Consider the following 15356-nt stretch of genomic DNA (forward strand, 5'->3'; position numbering starts at 1 on the left):
GGGTTCCCCTTCCCTAACAAACCTTTTAGCTTTTTTTTGAGAGAGAGAGAGAGAGGGGGAGGGGGGGAGGGAGGGAAGGAGACTTACTTACTTACTTTATGGCAAAGAAAAATAGGAAGAAATCTACAAAGGGGGAAAATGTAAAAGCTGAAATGAAATATTGGTGAAAAATCCCGTACCTCCTACAACACACAAAAGGGGAGACATGAACTGTTGAGAGAAATAATTTCTCTTACCCTGCTAAGCCTTGAGAAGTGGAAGAGACACAAACACAGTAAGTTAATTTTTATTGTGGGGAGGGAGGCAAGAGGAAAACATGAAGGAGCCATTTTTGCTTAATATCTGTGATTTTTAATGGTGTTAGAAGGGACAGGAGCTCAGCCAGTTAAAAGAAATGGCAAACCCCATGGTAGTGCTGTGGGGTGAAAGAAATGGTGAAAACTTTTAGAGGCAATGGGGGGGGGGGAAAGTGGGGAGAAAGCATAGCAGGCATATAAGAAGAAATAGGACAGAGCAAGCAAACTAAGAAACAATAGGAGAAATAGGAAAGGAATAATGATAAAGAAAAACTACTAAGCCTTTTTGGACGTCTTTCCTCTGACTAGAGTTTATCTACTCTGCAAGCATAACCTTGTTAACTGTCACAGCTTCTTCTACTGAGAAACATGGAAAGGAAGGACCTCTTAACAAAAATGTCTTAGCATCCTTACAAATCTAGCCTCATGGTTCCTTGTAAGAAGGCAGGGATGGCAAATTTCTTCAATGGTAGGTCTACCAGAGCTACCATTGGAGCTGAAAAATATCTGGGTGACCACTCGAAGGATCTGATAGCCTTGTTTAAAGGCTTTTATACTTGTAAGTGTGGACATTTCCGAAGTGTGCAGAAACTGTGGTCCCAATCCCCACCACCAGCCAGCACCCCAACCATCTCTTGGCCTTGCATGACAGAAAAGTCTGAAGAACAACTGGTGTATTTGGATCATTTCACATGCTTTATTTCAGCAGTCAAAATAATTAAAAACATCTCAAATTATTATACATATACAAAATAGGTACAGAATCTTCGGTCGCTCATACTCCCTAGAACATCTGCCTCTTGTTAAAGAGAAGAATGGATTTGCTTGAACTTGAACCACAGGAAAAAAAAAGAAGAATTGAAATGACCAGAGGTTGAAGAGCAAAGAAGAGGTAGGAGGAAGGAAAAAAGATGTATTTTTAGCTGTGAGTGAGGACCTGGAGAGCAAGACAGACTCAGCACAAGAATTTGCTTGCAGAATGAAAAAAAGATGGAAAAGAAGGGGGGAAAAAGAGGGATGGTGGTGAAGACCTGGATGGATGGGAAAAAAGGCAAGCCAAAAGGGAATCCACCTGCTTTACAAGAGAATGACAGAAACTGTTCAGACCTTGATCCCTTGTAGCAATGTTTGATTTTTTTTTTGTCATCCTGGAATTTTTTGCTTCTTAAAAAAATAAGCACCTTTTGAAAATTCACAAATATCTTTGGGCAGCAAGACATTAATTTTACTTTCCCCCCTTCTAATACTTTCATTTCTATAGCACCAAACAGCTGCTCTTAGCAATAGAATTTGCATGGAGCAAGATTTGTAATAGTTTCACCACTTCAAAAAGAATTCCATGGGACCTGAACATTATTAACATAGCAGACTAAAAGATTTAAATTAAATTAAAAAAACACAATTAGCACCTTTAGCTAAACTTGGAACCCTGCCTTGTTCCCTTCTCCCCTAGAACCTGATGCTGGCATTGAAAAAACTCCAAAACTACCCCAAGGAACTTGGAAATCACAATTGTGAGGTAGCTGTCCATACAACAATAATATACATTTAACATTACATTTTCTCTGCTTTCTGTATTGGCCATTTATTTTTCTTCACTTGTTCACCGACAACATATTTGTAGCTCTTAAACTTATTTTTCCCCACCTGTTCTGCTTTTTTAAAAATAACCTCCAACCTTTTTCACAGGTACATCAGGCATTATTGGCTGTTAACACTTGTCCAGATTGGTATTTTTTTTGAAAACCACTCACTGCCACACCTATATGTAAGGTGAATCAAACTCCTTCCTATTGCCGGCTGAACAAAACAGAAAAAAAATGCATATTTAAAATGGCTGAAAGAATAATCTTTTCTGTGGTATTGCTCTGTATAAAAACCAATAAAAAATGTAAAATTGCCAGCAGAGAAAGATGACCTATAGGGAAATTTTGGGGTCTTTTTTTACCTCCAGGTTAAAGGGTAAATTATAATAATTAGGAGGGTGTGATGGGCAGGCTGTAGCACCAACTTAGCATTGCTTATTTGTTGCTTTGGAAACAACATATATTTTTTTCCCAAGAGTTGTAGTTAATATTCAGGTGTTCCTTAGTTTGTACTGATTTTTATCATTTTGTATGATATCTCTATATAATCGTTTGGAATGTGCAAATAGTGATCCCAAGATATTACATGTTTTGAAAAATGAAAAAGGTAAAATCAAACCATTCTGTCTTTGGGGATTTTAATTAAAAAAAAAAAAGTCAAGCAAGTGGATGCACTTCCTTAATTATTTTTCAAAAGTCATTTATTTTTATTTTTTTGGTTTAATGCTTTTTTTGTTTTTTTTTTAACGGAAACGAAAATAGTTTTAGAGATGATGGATAGAAAAAGACACAAATTCAAGTCCATGTGAAATTTCCTTCTTTTTTGGCTGTTTTTTATTTTATTTTTTAAACGGTCAGGTTTCCTTTGGGGTTTACAAGTAGCAGGCTGGTCCAATTTCCAAGCCGAATTCCTGGTCTGGAGCACCAACGTCCATGGGAGCCACATCAATGATGGGCAACCGGGAAGTTTTTGTTGTCTTGTATTCGATGACTGTCTTTCCCCAACTGTTGGTGTGACTCTGTAAAGGAAATGAAAATGGGATGAAATTACAAGTGCTGTATATGTTTTCTCAGGTTTCTTGGTCTAAGAAAAATGATAGGAATCTAGGCATACATCAGTGATCTGTATTCTTTAATACTGATTCCCCATTACTGGGCCTTAAAACAACTGGAGCTTTGAAATTTAAATTTCTTAAATCTGCATGAATGGTCAGGGGAATTGTCAAGCCTTCTCATCTTGCTCTGTTCCTTAACTTTCAAGTGTATAGCAGCTTCCAGCCCTAAGAATCTTGGTCAAGACTTAGCTACAAGTGTGGACATTTTGCTGCTCTGCAAAAATCTAAATGGAGGAAATGTCTTGAAAATTAGGAGAATTAGATACATAAGATTATGTTCCTCAGCGTGAACCAGACACTGGAAGCTAGTAGAAAGTTAACAGGTGCTGCTACTCTATCAAGGAACTTGGCTGCAGAACAGGATCTCTTAATGGTTCACAGGGCACTATCACTGAACGGGACTCTTTTTTCTTCTCCTCCACTTTATTGCATTCATGTATTCAACCTAATGTCTGCAGAAACAGATTTCTTCACACTGACTGAATTAATTGGACTGGCATATCAGCCCTCCCTTTTTATTCAGAGGAGATTCATTATTTTCCAGTCTTTGCTGCCTTTTAAATCTAAGATCTTCCTGGGTATTAATCCCAGATTCAGAGCATGGCAAAGGCTTTAGTAACTTGATGCAGAGAAAGAGAAAAAAAATTGCCCTCCCATACATACAGTAGTAAAACACTATAACATATACAAGTACTTCTGTCTAAGCCTAGGACAATTTTAAAAAGCAAGTAATATCCCTGTTTTGCTGCAAGCCAGCTGCCCCATCTAAAGGACTTGAAGACTCACCGTGCAGCCGTCCTCAGTGACTCCATAGGTGAAGCGGCTGTTGCCCTCTGGTCTGAGCTCAATATCGTTAGAGCCCTGGAGGAGCAGAGCCTTCTTCAGGTTTCCAGTCTGTTGGTCCATGTAAGCTATACTGTTCTTGCAGTGGTAGGTGATGTTCTGGGAAGCCTCAGTGGACATCAGGCGCAAGAAGGTCAGTTGGATGGCAACATCATCTGGGTTGGATCCCTCACTACCATATGTAAACTACCAAGAGAAAAGAAAAAGTAAAATAGTATTTGCCTCATCTCCTGGAGAAATCCCTCTGCAACATCTAGAAACAACTTGTTGCTTAATCTTTCCTGTCTCACCTGGAAGCCATCGACCATAGTCTCTCCAAACCAGACATGTTTCTTCTCCTGGGGGTTGTTGCTGATGTACCAGTTCTTCAGAGCAGTAATGGACTGAAGTGGGTAGACACAAGTCTGTCCAGTCTCCATATTACAGTAGACCTTGATGGCATCCAGACTGCTGCCTTGGTTGGGGTCAATCCAATACACGCCTATTTATGAAGAAAAAAAATACTTCTGGTGAGGATTCATGGTGAACTAGATGTCCCTGAAGGAGTGGGGATGGCACTGCAGCGAAGATTGACAGCCAGATGGTGAATTCTGGCCAGTGAAATCTCTCTGGAAAAAGGAGAGTTTGTGAGATCACCCACTTGCACTCCAGACAGCTGCTATTCGTGAGGAGACTGCAGTAACTGAGCTTTTTGCAGTCTGTGAGTTGAGTGGCTGGGAATCAAGGGATTTTTTTCATCAAGCTCACAACTGTAATGTAGCCTTTATGGACATAATGTTTGCCAAGCCTCATTTCTTAATCACTTCCGGAAATTTTTAAATGCTGTTTAGCCATTAGGAACCTTTGCCACAGCAAGTTTTAGAGCACCGGGTGAGTCTCCTTCAATCCTTAGCGAAAGAAGTTTTAAATATAAGTTTAAAGATTTTTTAAAAATTCTTTTCTTTTGGAAGAAACAGTGAAAGGGTGATTAGAATGTTGATTTTGGAAAAAAAACATGACAGCATGGGACTTTGAAGGTTGGACCCTGGGGGGAACAAGAAGGAACTAAAGATTACAATTAAAGGAGAAGAACACTTAAATTTGACTTACTAATACAGAATGAAGCAAAATACTTTAACACTGGATGTATTGAAGGATATTTGTGAACAATGGACCCAGAAGTTAACTTTAAGAATGTCTGCCTCTATAAATAGACTGTGTTTAAAAGATGTTATGGAAGAGGAACATGTTTTACCAGACAAGATTGAGACCGATTTGAAAGTGGATTTAAAAATGACAGGCTATAAGAATGATATGGAAAAAGATACTATACTGGACATACAAATGAAACTGACTGATGTCTTAATAATTAAAAGGGATATACAAATAACAAATCAAAAGAGTGACCTGGATAACTTTCCTATACTGGATTTTAAAAAGAAGCTTGTTAAAGTTCTGAAAGATTTTGTGAGGAGGGACAAAAAAAAAATGAAAAGAAATCAAGTTCTAGGACAGTATTTGAAGGGATTAAAGATCAAGATTGTTAAAAGTAAAAGGAAGGGATATAAAGTTGGCTTATTTGATCAAGGTTAAAATAGATAAGCTGTTATCTCTGGTAACCCTTAATGGACTTTGCTAACCAGGACTGAACGACGAGACTTTAAAGATTTGTTTATAGGTAAGAGATGAGATACAGGAAGAAGATATAATGTGTTCTATTTTAAGAGAAGGTGATAAGTTACTGAAATTGTTTATACTTGTTGTGATGAAGGGGGAAGTCATTTCTTTATATAATCCTTTTCTTTTTCTTTACTATATTCTTATTTTTTCTTTCTTTTCTATTTTTCTTTCTTTTCTATTTTTCTTTCTATTTTTCCTTCTTTTCTGCACTTTCTATTTTTTCTTTCTATTCTTTTATTTTTTTAGGTTGTATTAGTTTTTACCTTTTCAGTTGTAATGTTTAATAACATTGCTATTAAAAAAAGAAAAAAACAAATGAGTAATTTGACAGACAATGATCATGATCACTTATTTCCGCCTCTAAAGAGGACTGACTGGCTAACTCTATCCTCCCTGTTCCTTCCTCTCTATAGCATCTTCCTATGCTATAAGTTCTATTTCTCAAAAACTGTCTAAGTGGCCTCTCCAGTTCCTAAAAATATATGCAACATTGGAGTGGGGGGGATATGCTCGTATGCAAATAATGGGCCTAACAGGCATGACCATGTGTAATAAAAGATAGATGGCTATCCCATCGCTTTCCAGTATTACCAATCAACAGAAGAAAGAATGCTCTAACTTAACTTACTTCTCTTTTAGGAGTTGGAACAGGCAGGAAATAGATAAGAGTTGGTGATTCTTTGTAAACTCTCTTGGAAACAAACCTCACTAAAACAAATACAGACCATACTCTGCAGAAAAAAAACACCTTCTTAATAGAATTAATATTTCTGTGTAATTCCTGAATAGTCTGCTCTAGTGAATAATTTATTCATGGTCCCTGCTGAATCAGTAACTATGTTGTGAATAACTACTTATGAAAGCAGGCCAGAAGAAAAGATCAACAGTGCAAGAAGAAAGAACAGCCATTCTGGTAGCACAAGACAACATGTTCAGACACAAGGATAATCCATAGTAGTAAATACCACTCTAGAAGCTCGGATTTGATTTTTCCTGCACTTACCACTCTCCCAGTCTCCATGGCACATCTTCAGGTCACGGCAAGTACGGGCTGGGTTCTTACGGGTTCCTTCAGGGCTACGGATGTTCTCAATCTGGAGAGACAGGCTCTTGAGGGTAGTGTCAACTTCCAGGTCACGGTCACGCATTACGTTGGCATCATCAGCTCTGTAGTAGCGACCACCATCGTGAGCTTTCTCCTGAGGAGGCTGGGGCAGGAAGCTGAAGTCATAGCCACCGCTAGGTGGGCCTGGGGGACCAGGTGGCCCAGGAGGTCCAGGAGGACCCTGCAGGAGGAATATGAGGGGAAGAATAAGAATTAAAGGCCAAGATCTCTTCAACTCCTAGTAGGTCAGTTATGACATTTCTAGAATCAAATGGATACATACAGAAGGGCCAACATCACCAGTACGACCACGGGGTCCAGGTGGGCCAATGGGACCAGGGAGACCATTCAGACCATCTTTGCCAGAGGCACCAGAAGATCCAGGGGGACCCTGTCAAGAAGAGAAAAATACATTATTAGTGAGCTTTTGGCATAAGATGGAAAAGCAAAAAAGCTAAAATAATGGTACATCAAATTCCAGCTTGACACATCCATGTCTCATTTTATAACTAGATGCATCTCTTTTCTTCTGAAATACTTGTTCCATTGCTGAGAACTAGAATCCTATTCAACACAGAAATACATTTCTGACATTGGTGTCAACAGAATTACAGCCTCATTTTCTCAAATGGCTATACTGGAGTTTCACGTTATCCTCATCTTGCAATAATTCATTCTTTCCTTGATGAGATTCAAGAGACTTCAAGATGTTCTCAGAATTCCCTTATTCATCCTGGACTGTTATAACATACTAGATAATGTTACTGAATAAAATAATACACTTACTCTTGGACCAGCAGGGCCAGAAGCACCAGAAGGACCTTGTTCACCAGAAGAACCCTATAAAAGAAAAGGAACTGTCAATTGCCAAATCATCTAGATAGACATCTGGGAATCCTAATACAATGACAAGTGAGAAAGCTGAAGTACTGACCTTAACAGTGGGCTAAAAATCAATGAAGTGTACCTGATAATGTTTACTGTGGAATGTTGGGCTTCTTAGTGGCCCATGGTCTCTCTCACTCTCTGGCACATGTTGAGATTACACAGCTTCTCTCATGGACACAGGGAATCTATATATATGCAGTGTATGTGGATGTATATATGTACACTATCTATTTGCCCATTTGTTTGTATACAGTCTTTGCAATCACCTAAATAAATGTTTGAATATGTCACACTATGGAGGAATATTTTTCTGCATGAAGGGAAATCACAGCCAAATGTTTATGTTTTTGAAAGCCTAGTTCTTTGCCAATTGGGTGGCCCCAAGCTTGCTTCTTCTCCTGATCAGAAAGTACAAGATGCAAGACGTGCCGAGGCCCACTACACTATACTGGTCTCCCAAACAGTCCTACCTGTTTCGACTTCAAATAGGTAAATTTGAATGTATTAATCGGTAAATTGATTTGTAAAGAAGAATAGCTAATGAGGGCAGATAGCTCTGGTATCATCCCAAACCTGGTGTCCCTATAGGACAGCTTGTAGAAAGTAGTTTTTATCAAAATGATTTCAAAAGGCAGTATTTCCTTATAGAAACAAATTGTAGTTTTTGTTTACTACAAAGGCAGCTTACTTGAGAACTTACTTCAAAAGCAGAAAAAGGTACAGCTCTTCCCTGTTGTCTTTACTCAGAACATCGTTCTGAACATTGGACGTTGTTTACTGAACAAATAGATGTTTACATCTATTTAATCATTTTCTGCAAAACTACAGAATTTAGCTAAACTCCTTAATAAGATTTTTGGCCTCATCAGGAAAGTTCTTTGAATTGGCATACTCTTTTCTAAGTGGTGAGCATGAACAATTACAAAATCTGTGATTTTCTTTTAAAGTCTACATTGTAATAAGTTACTCATGAATTCAGATCTGAATTTTTAAACAATGGGGTTGACATGGACATTGAATGGCATGGACTAACATTGAACATGCTCATATATCCATTATATACCCCCCCTTTTTTTAAACAACTAAGCTTGGAAAGAAGGTTCCATAAAAATAGAGTAGAATCTTGTTCTTGGTCAAAACCTAAAGAATTACAGATACTTACAGGGGGACCAGGGGGACCCTGAAGACCAGAGAATCCTCTGTGACCCTTCATGCCTCTTTCACCTTGTTCACCACTCTCTCCCTTGTCACCACGAGCACCTTGTGGGCCCTGCAAATGGACAATCAGAAAGTTTTAAAAAATTGTTTTTTACCAACAAAAGAAAACATATTGATGACATTTCTGTGTAGACATTTTGGCTACAGAAAGTATTTGTTGCTATCTTATTGGCATAAGGCAAAGATAGCAAATATGTGGACCACAACAAATTCAACTACATTCATTAAGTGCTGTGCGATGGCAGGACTCTTGAAAAAACCTAACATAATTATCATAGTGATCTTTAAATTTTAAACTTTAAAACTCCAACTTACAGCAGGACCACGAGCACCAGCAGGACCAGCGGGGCCAGCAGGGCCAGCAGGACCCTAGAGAAGAAGAGAAAATGTTCATATCATTAGTTAAAAATCTCCACTTGCCATTCATTTCCTTGGGAAATCAGTCATTCCATGGGATTGTTTCTTTGTGATTATAGGATGAAAAAGAAGAATTCTGGAATGTGTATTATATTTTACTTTACAAGGAGCATTTTTTTTTTTAAATAACGAGACTGTGGCTTCAGTTTCTCTTTTGCTCCTATAGCTATGAGCCTAACTGGACATTTAGAGAAGAATCAATAACATTTTGTCAAGAAGAGAAGTAAGCTTGATCTTTGGAACATGAAAATCAATCGGAAATCAATTGTTTTGGATTAATGTTCTCTTGCACCTATGGAAGCACAATGCTTGGAACAGGAATGACTTTGGCATTTGGAAAAAGGTTTCCTTTGCTACATTTAAAAGATGGCATAAGCATGAAAAAAGGTGCCACTTACACTCTCACCACGATCTCCGTTCTTGCCAGCAGGGCCAACAGGGCCAGGGGCACCAGGGGCACCAGGGGCACCAGGAGCACCAGCTGGGCCAGATTCACCACGATCACCCTATTTGGGAAAGGCAAAGGGAGACAAGAGGATCAAAACTTGGAATCAGTGTGAAGTTAGCCTTTTTTCAAAATCATTTGGATATGATTATCTTGTAGCATTGGTCGGTTCTTGATACTTGGTATGTGATTTCATGCAAATGCCTATAACTCACCTTGGGACCAGCAGGACCATCACGTCCAGGAGCACCTTCAGCACCAGAAGAACCCTATGAACCAAGAAAAGAGGGAGACAGATTAGGAAAGATGGCAAGATCATGGAAAGTCAGAACTCCAACTTGAGCCCATAGAGGATTTAGAAACCTACCCTGAGCAAAGAATTCCAGGATCTCCAATGAAGTATTTAATTCAAACTGTACCAATTTGCTTAATTAGAATGCATGAATATATGAAATGGCTCCCAACTCAAACTTTAGGATACGTTTATTGACAGCATCCTTCCAAGGTCTCCAGCAGAAGTCTTTTGAACAGGAGTTTTGAATGCTAAAAACTGAATTCAAGACTTTAATATATCTAATCACTTAACTGTCTTTTCCTGAAGCTGCCTTGTTCTGAATCAAACCATTGGCCCATTTAGCCTCCATCTGTCTGATATTTTAAAGCTGTCTCAGGTCTTAAGCATAGATCTTTCATGAAATTCCTACCACTCTTTTAGCTAGAGAGGTTAAGAATCGAACTGGGGACATCCTGCATGACATTGGGCATGTATTTTACCTCTAAGGGATACCCCCTTCCAAAGCTACAGAGTTCTAGTTGTGAAATTAATAGTATCAGGTTTGATGAGACTAAAGTTCCACAGAATGAAAATGATGTGGAAAATTGGAAGCATCAAACTCCTTTGGAAATATGAAGACACACCTCACGTCCAGCTTCACCAGGGGGTCCAGCCAATCCAGGTGGTCCCATTGGGCCAGGAGGACCACGTTCACCAGCAGAGCCAGATGGACCTTGTTTGCCAGGCTCACCCTGTGGACAGCAAAAGAGAATGCAACGACATAAGAACTGCTATTCCAAAGAGAGAAAGGAGGAACCAAATCTATATAGATTATGAATGGTGTTCTAGTGCTCTGTATTTGGGAAAATGCTAAGTAAAAGGTTCTGTTCAAAATTCAAGGCATGAGATGCAGAGTGTGGATATGACATCTTGCTGCCTGAGGTGGAATTGCAAACAGCATTCTACTTTGCTTAAGTCAAAATGTATAGTCAGCCAGCCAACTTGATCATGGACCTCCTTTCTCTCCTAGGTATTAAATAGTTGAGCATTTGCTGCCCTTTCATGACATCCCAGATCTGATCAGATGAGATACGTCAGTCTCACTCTGCCTAACGGCACAGCCAGCTCTGGGAAAGGTGCTTGCCCTTTGATTAATGCAAGACAAAATTGTTCACTTTTCCTGAACCCTAAATCCAGCCACGTTCATGACAGAAAAAAAAAAAAGGTTCAATTAACTCTGATTGGGAGATTTACAGTCAGGATTTGTGCAAGCAAATGTCTCCCAAAATTAATTCCAGCTGTAGTTTCTGCAGTTGAGGAGTTGTTTTATGTTACTCCAACTTGTTCTTTAAGATGGAATTCCAGGAATTTGTGAAGTGTACTTCTCAGAAAAGACTGGCCTCTCAGCAAGGAACAAGGACCTCAAAACACAGAGCGCCTGTAAAATCTATTTTGAAGGCCTAGCTACATGGCTGAGATAAATACTGTGTGTGATTGGACAGCCAGTCTGTGGGTTTATAGTATGCTGGGTTTTGTTAGGGGCAACAGGTCTCTTATGAGAGAAAAGGTTTTGAAACTTGAGAAGTCAAACTTGCAGCTGGAGAGAGAGAAAATACTGAGAATTGTGCAGTATTCTGGGCGTCATGGTCTAACAAGTAGGTATAGAGCTGTGATTAGTAAAAGGACTGAACGATGCTTCGCCCTGAGAGAAATGTCGAAAACACATTGCTCCTACAGACAATAATGCTGAGTATCTTTTTAGTGCAGCCTCAGCATGGAGGAAAATCTACCACTAGTAGAAAACAAAACTTATCTCTGCAGCAGTGCACACTAAAGCTGTCACGAACGGGGAAACAAACAAACCAAGCCCATTGCTATTGCGCATTGTAAGAACGTGCAGAAATTAAAAGCAGCAATGGGGTTAAAACAACAACAACATTGCTTTGAGACTTCAGTTGCGACCCTAATCCCTGCTCCTTGGAAATATGCCCTGTATATCAATTGTGCTTTGCATACAAATATGTTTAGCACAGTATCATTTTTTTGGTGTGAAGAAAATGCCAGTTAAATTTCTCTTTTGCCCCCAACCTTGTGTTTGTAGCCCTATGCATGTGTGGACCCTCCTAGGAGACCCCCTGGTACTTTTTTTAAAATACTCTGCTTCTTTCTGGGAGATGAAAGTTTAGTTCATAAAGCTCAGGATGAAAATGAATCTGTACTACGTTCCTGAAAGTTTCAGATTACTGAACTGAAGAGAGGTACTCACAGAGGGTCCAGGAAGTCCAGGGAAACCTCTCTCGCCTCTCTGTCCAGGAAGACCAACTACACCACGTTGTCCAGCAATACCTTGTGGGCCAGGAGTACCAGGTGCACCCTGTAAAACAAGATAACATAGGTTTTAGAAACAAAGCACAGATCTAGTCGGACAAACAGGTTTCTTTCTTATCGGTGATATGCTGTACCAGATTGCCCCAACTTGTTTTCTTCAATCTTGTACATCCTCTCATCTTCAGCTAACATGGCCATTTTTTAAATCCGTTCAGTCGTGTCCCATTCTCAGAGACTGGCTGGACAAGTCCCTGAAGTTTCCTTGGCAAGGTTTTTCAGGAGTGGTTTGCCATTGCCTGCTTTCTAGGGCTGAGAGAGAGTGACTGGCCCAGGGTCACCCAGCTGGCTTTGTGCCTAAGGTGGGACTGGAACTCATGGCCTCCTGGTTTCTAGCCTGATGCCTTAACCACTGCACCAAACTGGCTCTCTTACATGGCCATTGGGCATCAGCTTAAGGAAGGAGATGGAACTAGACCTCAACAACTAAGTTGCAAGCAGTGTGTTGTCCCTTCTATGACCTGGAGCAAGCTGGGATACAAGAATCTTGGAGGGCTTGTAGGAAGGGGGAAACTGGTGGATGCCCTGATACTTTTTAACATTGCAAGTAATATCATTCTTTCCTAGTTTTTCCAACCCATGACCTTCCTAAAAAGGAGTCCCCATCCTCTTGATGGCTAGATGTGAAATTCTCTATACAAGAGAGACTCTTTTTTACTACTGAGATTTTATGTATCTCATGCTTTTTGTTCAAAACACCATAAACAAACAAATAAACTAGTAAATTAACTATGCAAAGGTGGGAAACTACATTTTTTTAAAAAACGAGTAACTAAAAAGTAACTAATTTGACTAATTTCTCCAACTTGGGGGTGCCCAGGTGTGTGTACTTTGACTTCCAGAATTGTCATCTCAGCAGCATGGCTGTTGTTGAGATTTCTGGGACATCTCCATATCTGGAGGATGCCGAGGTTGGGGAAGCCTGATCCAGTGGATACATGGCTTCTTAGGAAAAGATGCAGTCTTTTCACAGAGAAGGATGCAGAACTCTACCTATATTACCAATTGCCATGAAAATGGTCATGGGTGGTAGTCGCATGAAAAGGCATGATATAACATTACCACCAGGAAGGGATAGCTTTAAATATCAGTTTCAGAAAGATAAATTTGCTTCCAGAGAATTATTGCTAGATGTAACAGGGAGACTCCTCAAGGAACAGACATCCAGTCAGGCTCAAACATTTCATTTAAGAGAAGGGAATAATTTTAGGTTTACTTACGGCAGGCCCATCACCGCCAGGAGATCCTTTCTCACCAGTAGGTCCAGGTGGGCCAGCAGGTCCAGGTTCACCAGGGCGCCCAGCAGGTCCAGTCTCACCACGGGGTCCTTTGCTTCCTTCCTTTCCACTAGGGCCAGATGGGCCGGGAAGACCAACGTTACCCTTTGGGAGAAGGAAGGGAACAGGCACATCAGTAACTGCAACATCCAGCCAGAGGGCTGAGGTGTATGCAACAATATCTTTTTCATAAATCTTCATTAAGTGAGGAGCCTTACTTAATGGGGATGCAGATCCCTCTGGATGAGCAAGATTTTCTCTCCCATTGGCTAATTTTTTTAGTGGTATGTTTCTAAAGGCTAGCTCCAAGCAAAACTGGACAACCACATTCTGAACAAGACATATTTTGAAAAAATCCAGTGGTTTCAGTTGTCAGGCTGTTATCCAATAAAATTTGAGGATTGCAGCTTGATGAGGGTTTTGGCATTTTTCTCTTAGAAATCTTAGCCTGCCAGCTCTAACTACAATTCCCAGAATTTCCTGGGAAAAAAGTTTTATCTATCATATCAGTAGTGTGTGTGTGTGTGTGTGTGTGTGTGTATGTATGTGTGTGTGTGTGTATGTATGTATGTATGTATGTATGTATGTATATATATATATATATATATGCCCAGACATACTTTTCCTGTCCTTTCCTTCACTTTATTGTGTATTTATGAATTGAAATATCCACAAAATGCCAATAACATTGAAGTAAGTAACTTGAATTCTGTTACAAACATTTTAATTTTTGTGCTGACCTTTTTCAGTCAGCAACTGATTAAAAACTGGGTGCAAAGCTTATTTGCAATCAGAATATTTTAAAGCTTCCACTTCAGAATTAAACATTAGATTGAATACTTATTGAAATTAATAGATTTAAGTCTCAAGAAAGTTGTCCCACTGATGTCAATGGGACATAAATGAAATTTAGTTTGGATTTAACTCATTGTATATTCAGACCTGAACAGCTTCAGCTTTATTCTCAAATTTGTAACATTTCCTGTTTATAACTAACATGATGGTCCGCATTTGTCAAAGGGTGGGAAAAAACATTCTCCTGGTGAACTATCTCACCCTGCTGGCCATTTTGAAGTTTTGAGTGTTTTTTTTCCAATCTATTGCCCACAGTGCCCAACTGTGTATTCATGTGTGGTTACTTACAGATGGGCCAGGGGGTCCAACTCTTCCAGCAGCTCCAGGGAATCCAGTAGCACCCTGTAAAAATAATTAAAGAAAGGTTCCATTTTCAATTATTCTTTCCTACAAAATAAAACTAACACAAGTTCATTGTATACAAAGTTCCAGTAAGTTTTGCAATTGTTTAAAGTGGGTTGGTCTTATTTTGAATCTGGTCTTGGTTAGGAAGCTCTCAAAAATGTGAAAGCTGGTATGAAAAGCTCTTTCAGACCTTTTAGCATCTTGTCTGGATATACCAGTGCTTCTTATAACATGGAGATGCTTTTATTTCTGATGCAGTAAGTTTTTTCTGAACTACTGGCTGGGAATACCAGATATATCAGCCAAGTTGGGATATATGACCTAGGTAATATGCCATCGAGTAGTGTTAATACCTGCTAGAATGTGTTGGTGACAGGATCTAGATCAGCGTTTCTCAAGCTTAGCAACTTTAAGATGTGTGGACTTCAACTCCCAGAATGCTGGCTGGGGAATTCTGGGAGTTGAAGTCCACACATCTTAAAGTTGCCAAGGTTGAGAAGCGCTGATCTAGAATATGATACTTTTGCTATTATACATGGTATTGGGCTGGCTAGTGAGCCATTCTTAATTGGGCAGTCCTTTACTTCCCCATCAAGTAGCCAGGGCCTTCTAGATATACATAAACCATATTTATTTAAGGTCCTGTCT

At 39.5% G+C, this 15356-nt stretch overlaps 1 protein-coding gene across 1 annotated transcript in view; it reads right to left on the bottom strand.

Annotated features, from left to right (window-relative positions):
- Window positions 1-969: 969 nt before the first annotated feature.
- COL1A1 (collagen type I alpha 1 chain) overlaps window positions 970-15356 on the bottom strand; it is a 41690-nt gene continuing 27303 nt past the window's right edge. Inside the window, exons 37-50 of the mRNA XM_063300861.1 lie at window positions 14652-14705; window positions 13452-13613; window positions 12113-12220; window positions 10491-10598; window positions 9788-9841; window positions 9526-9633; window positions 9026-9079; window positions 8655-8762; window positions 7391-7444; window positions 6888-6995; window positions 6503-6785; window positions 4131-4321; window positions 3784-4026; window positions 970-2901 (exon numbers count right to left, since the gene is read on the bottom strand). Coding sequence (XP_063156931.1) covers window positions 2755-2901; window positions 3784-4026; window positions 4131-4321; window positions 6503-6785; window positions 6888-6995; window positions 7391-7444; window positions 8655-8762; window positions 9026-9079; window positions 9526-9633; window positions 9788-9841; window positions 10491-10598; window positions 12113-12220; window positions 13452-13613; window positions 14652-14705 — 1782 coding nt within the window. The 3' untranslated portion in view covers window positions 970-2754. The remainder of the gene's footprint in view (window positions 2902-3783; window positions 4027-4130; window positions 4322-6502; window positions 6786-6887; window positions 6996-7390; window positions 7445-8654; window positions 8763-9025; window positions 9080-9525; window positions 9634-9787; window positions 9842-10490; window positions 10599-12112; window positions 12221-13451; window positions 13614-14651; window positions 14706-15356) is intronic.

This window comes from Candoia aspera, chromosome 4 (genome assembly GCF_035149785.1).
Source record: "Candoia aspera isolate rCanAsp1 chromosome 4, rCanAsp1.hap2, whole genome shotgun sequence".
NCBI lineage: Eukaryota > Metazoa > Chordata > Lepidosauria > Squamata > Boidae > Candoia > Candoia aspera.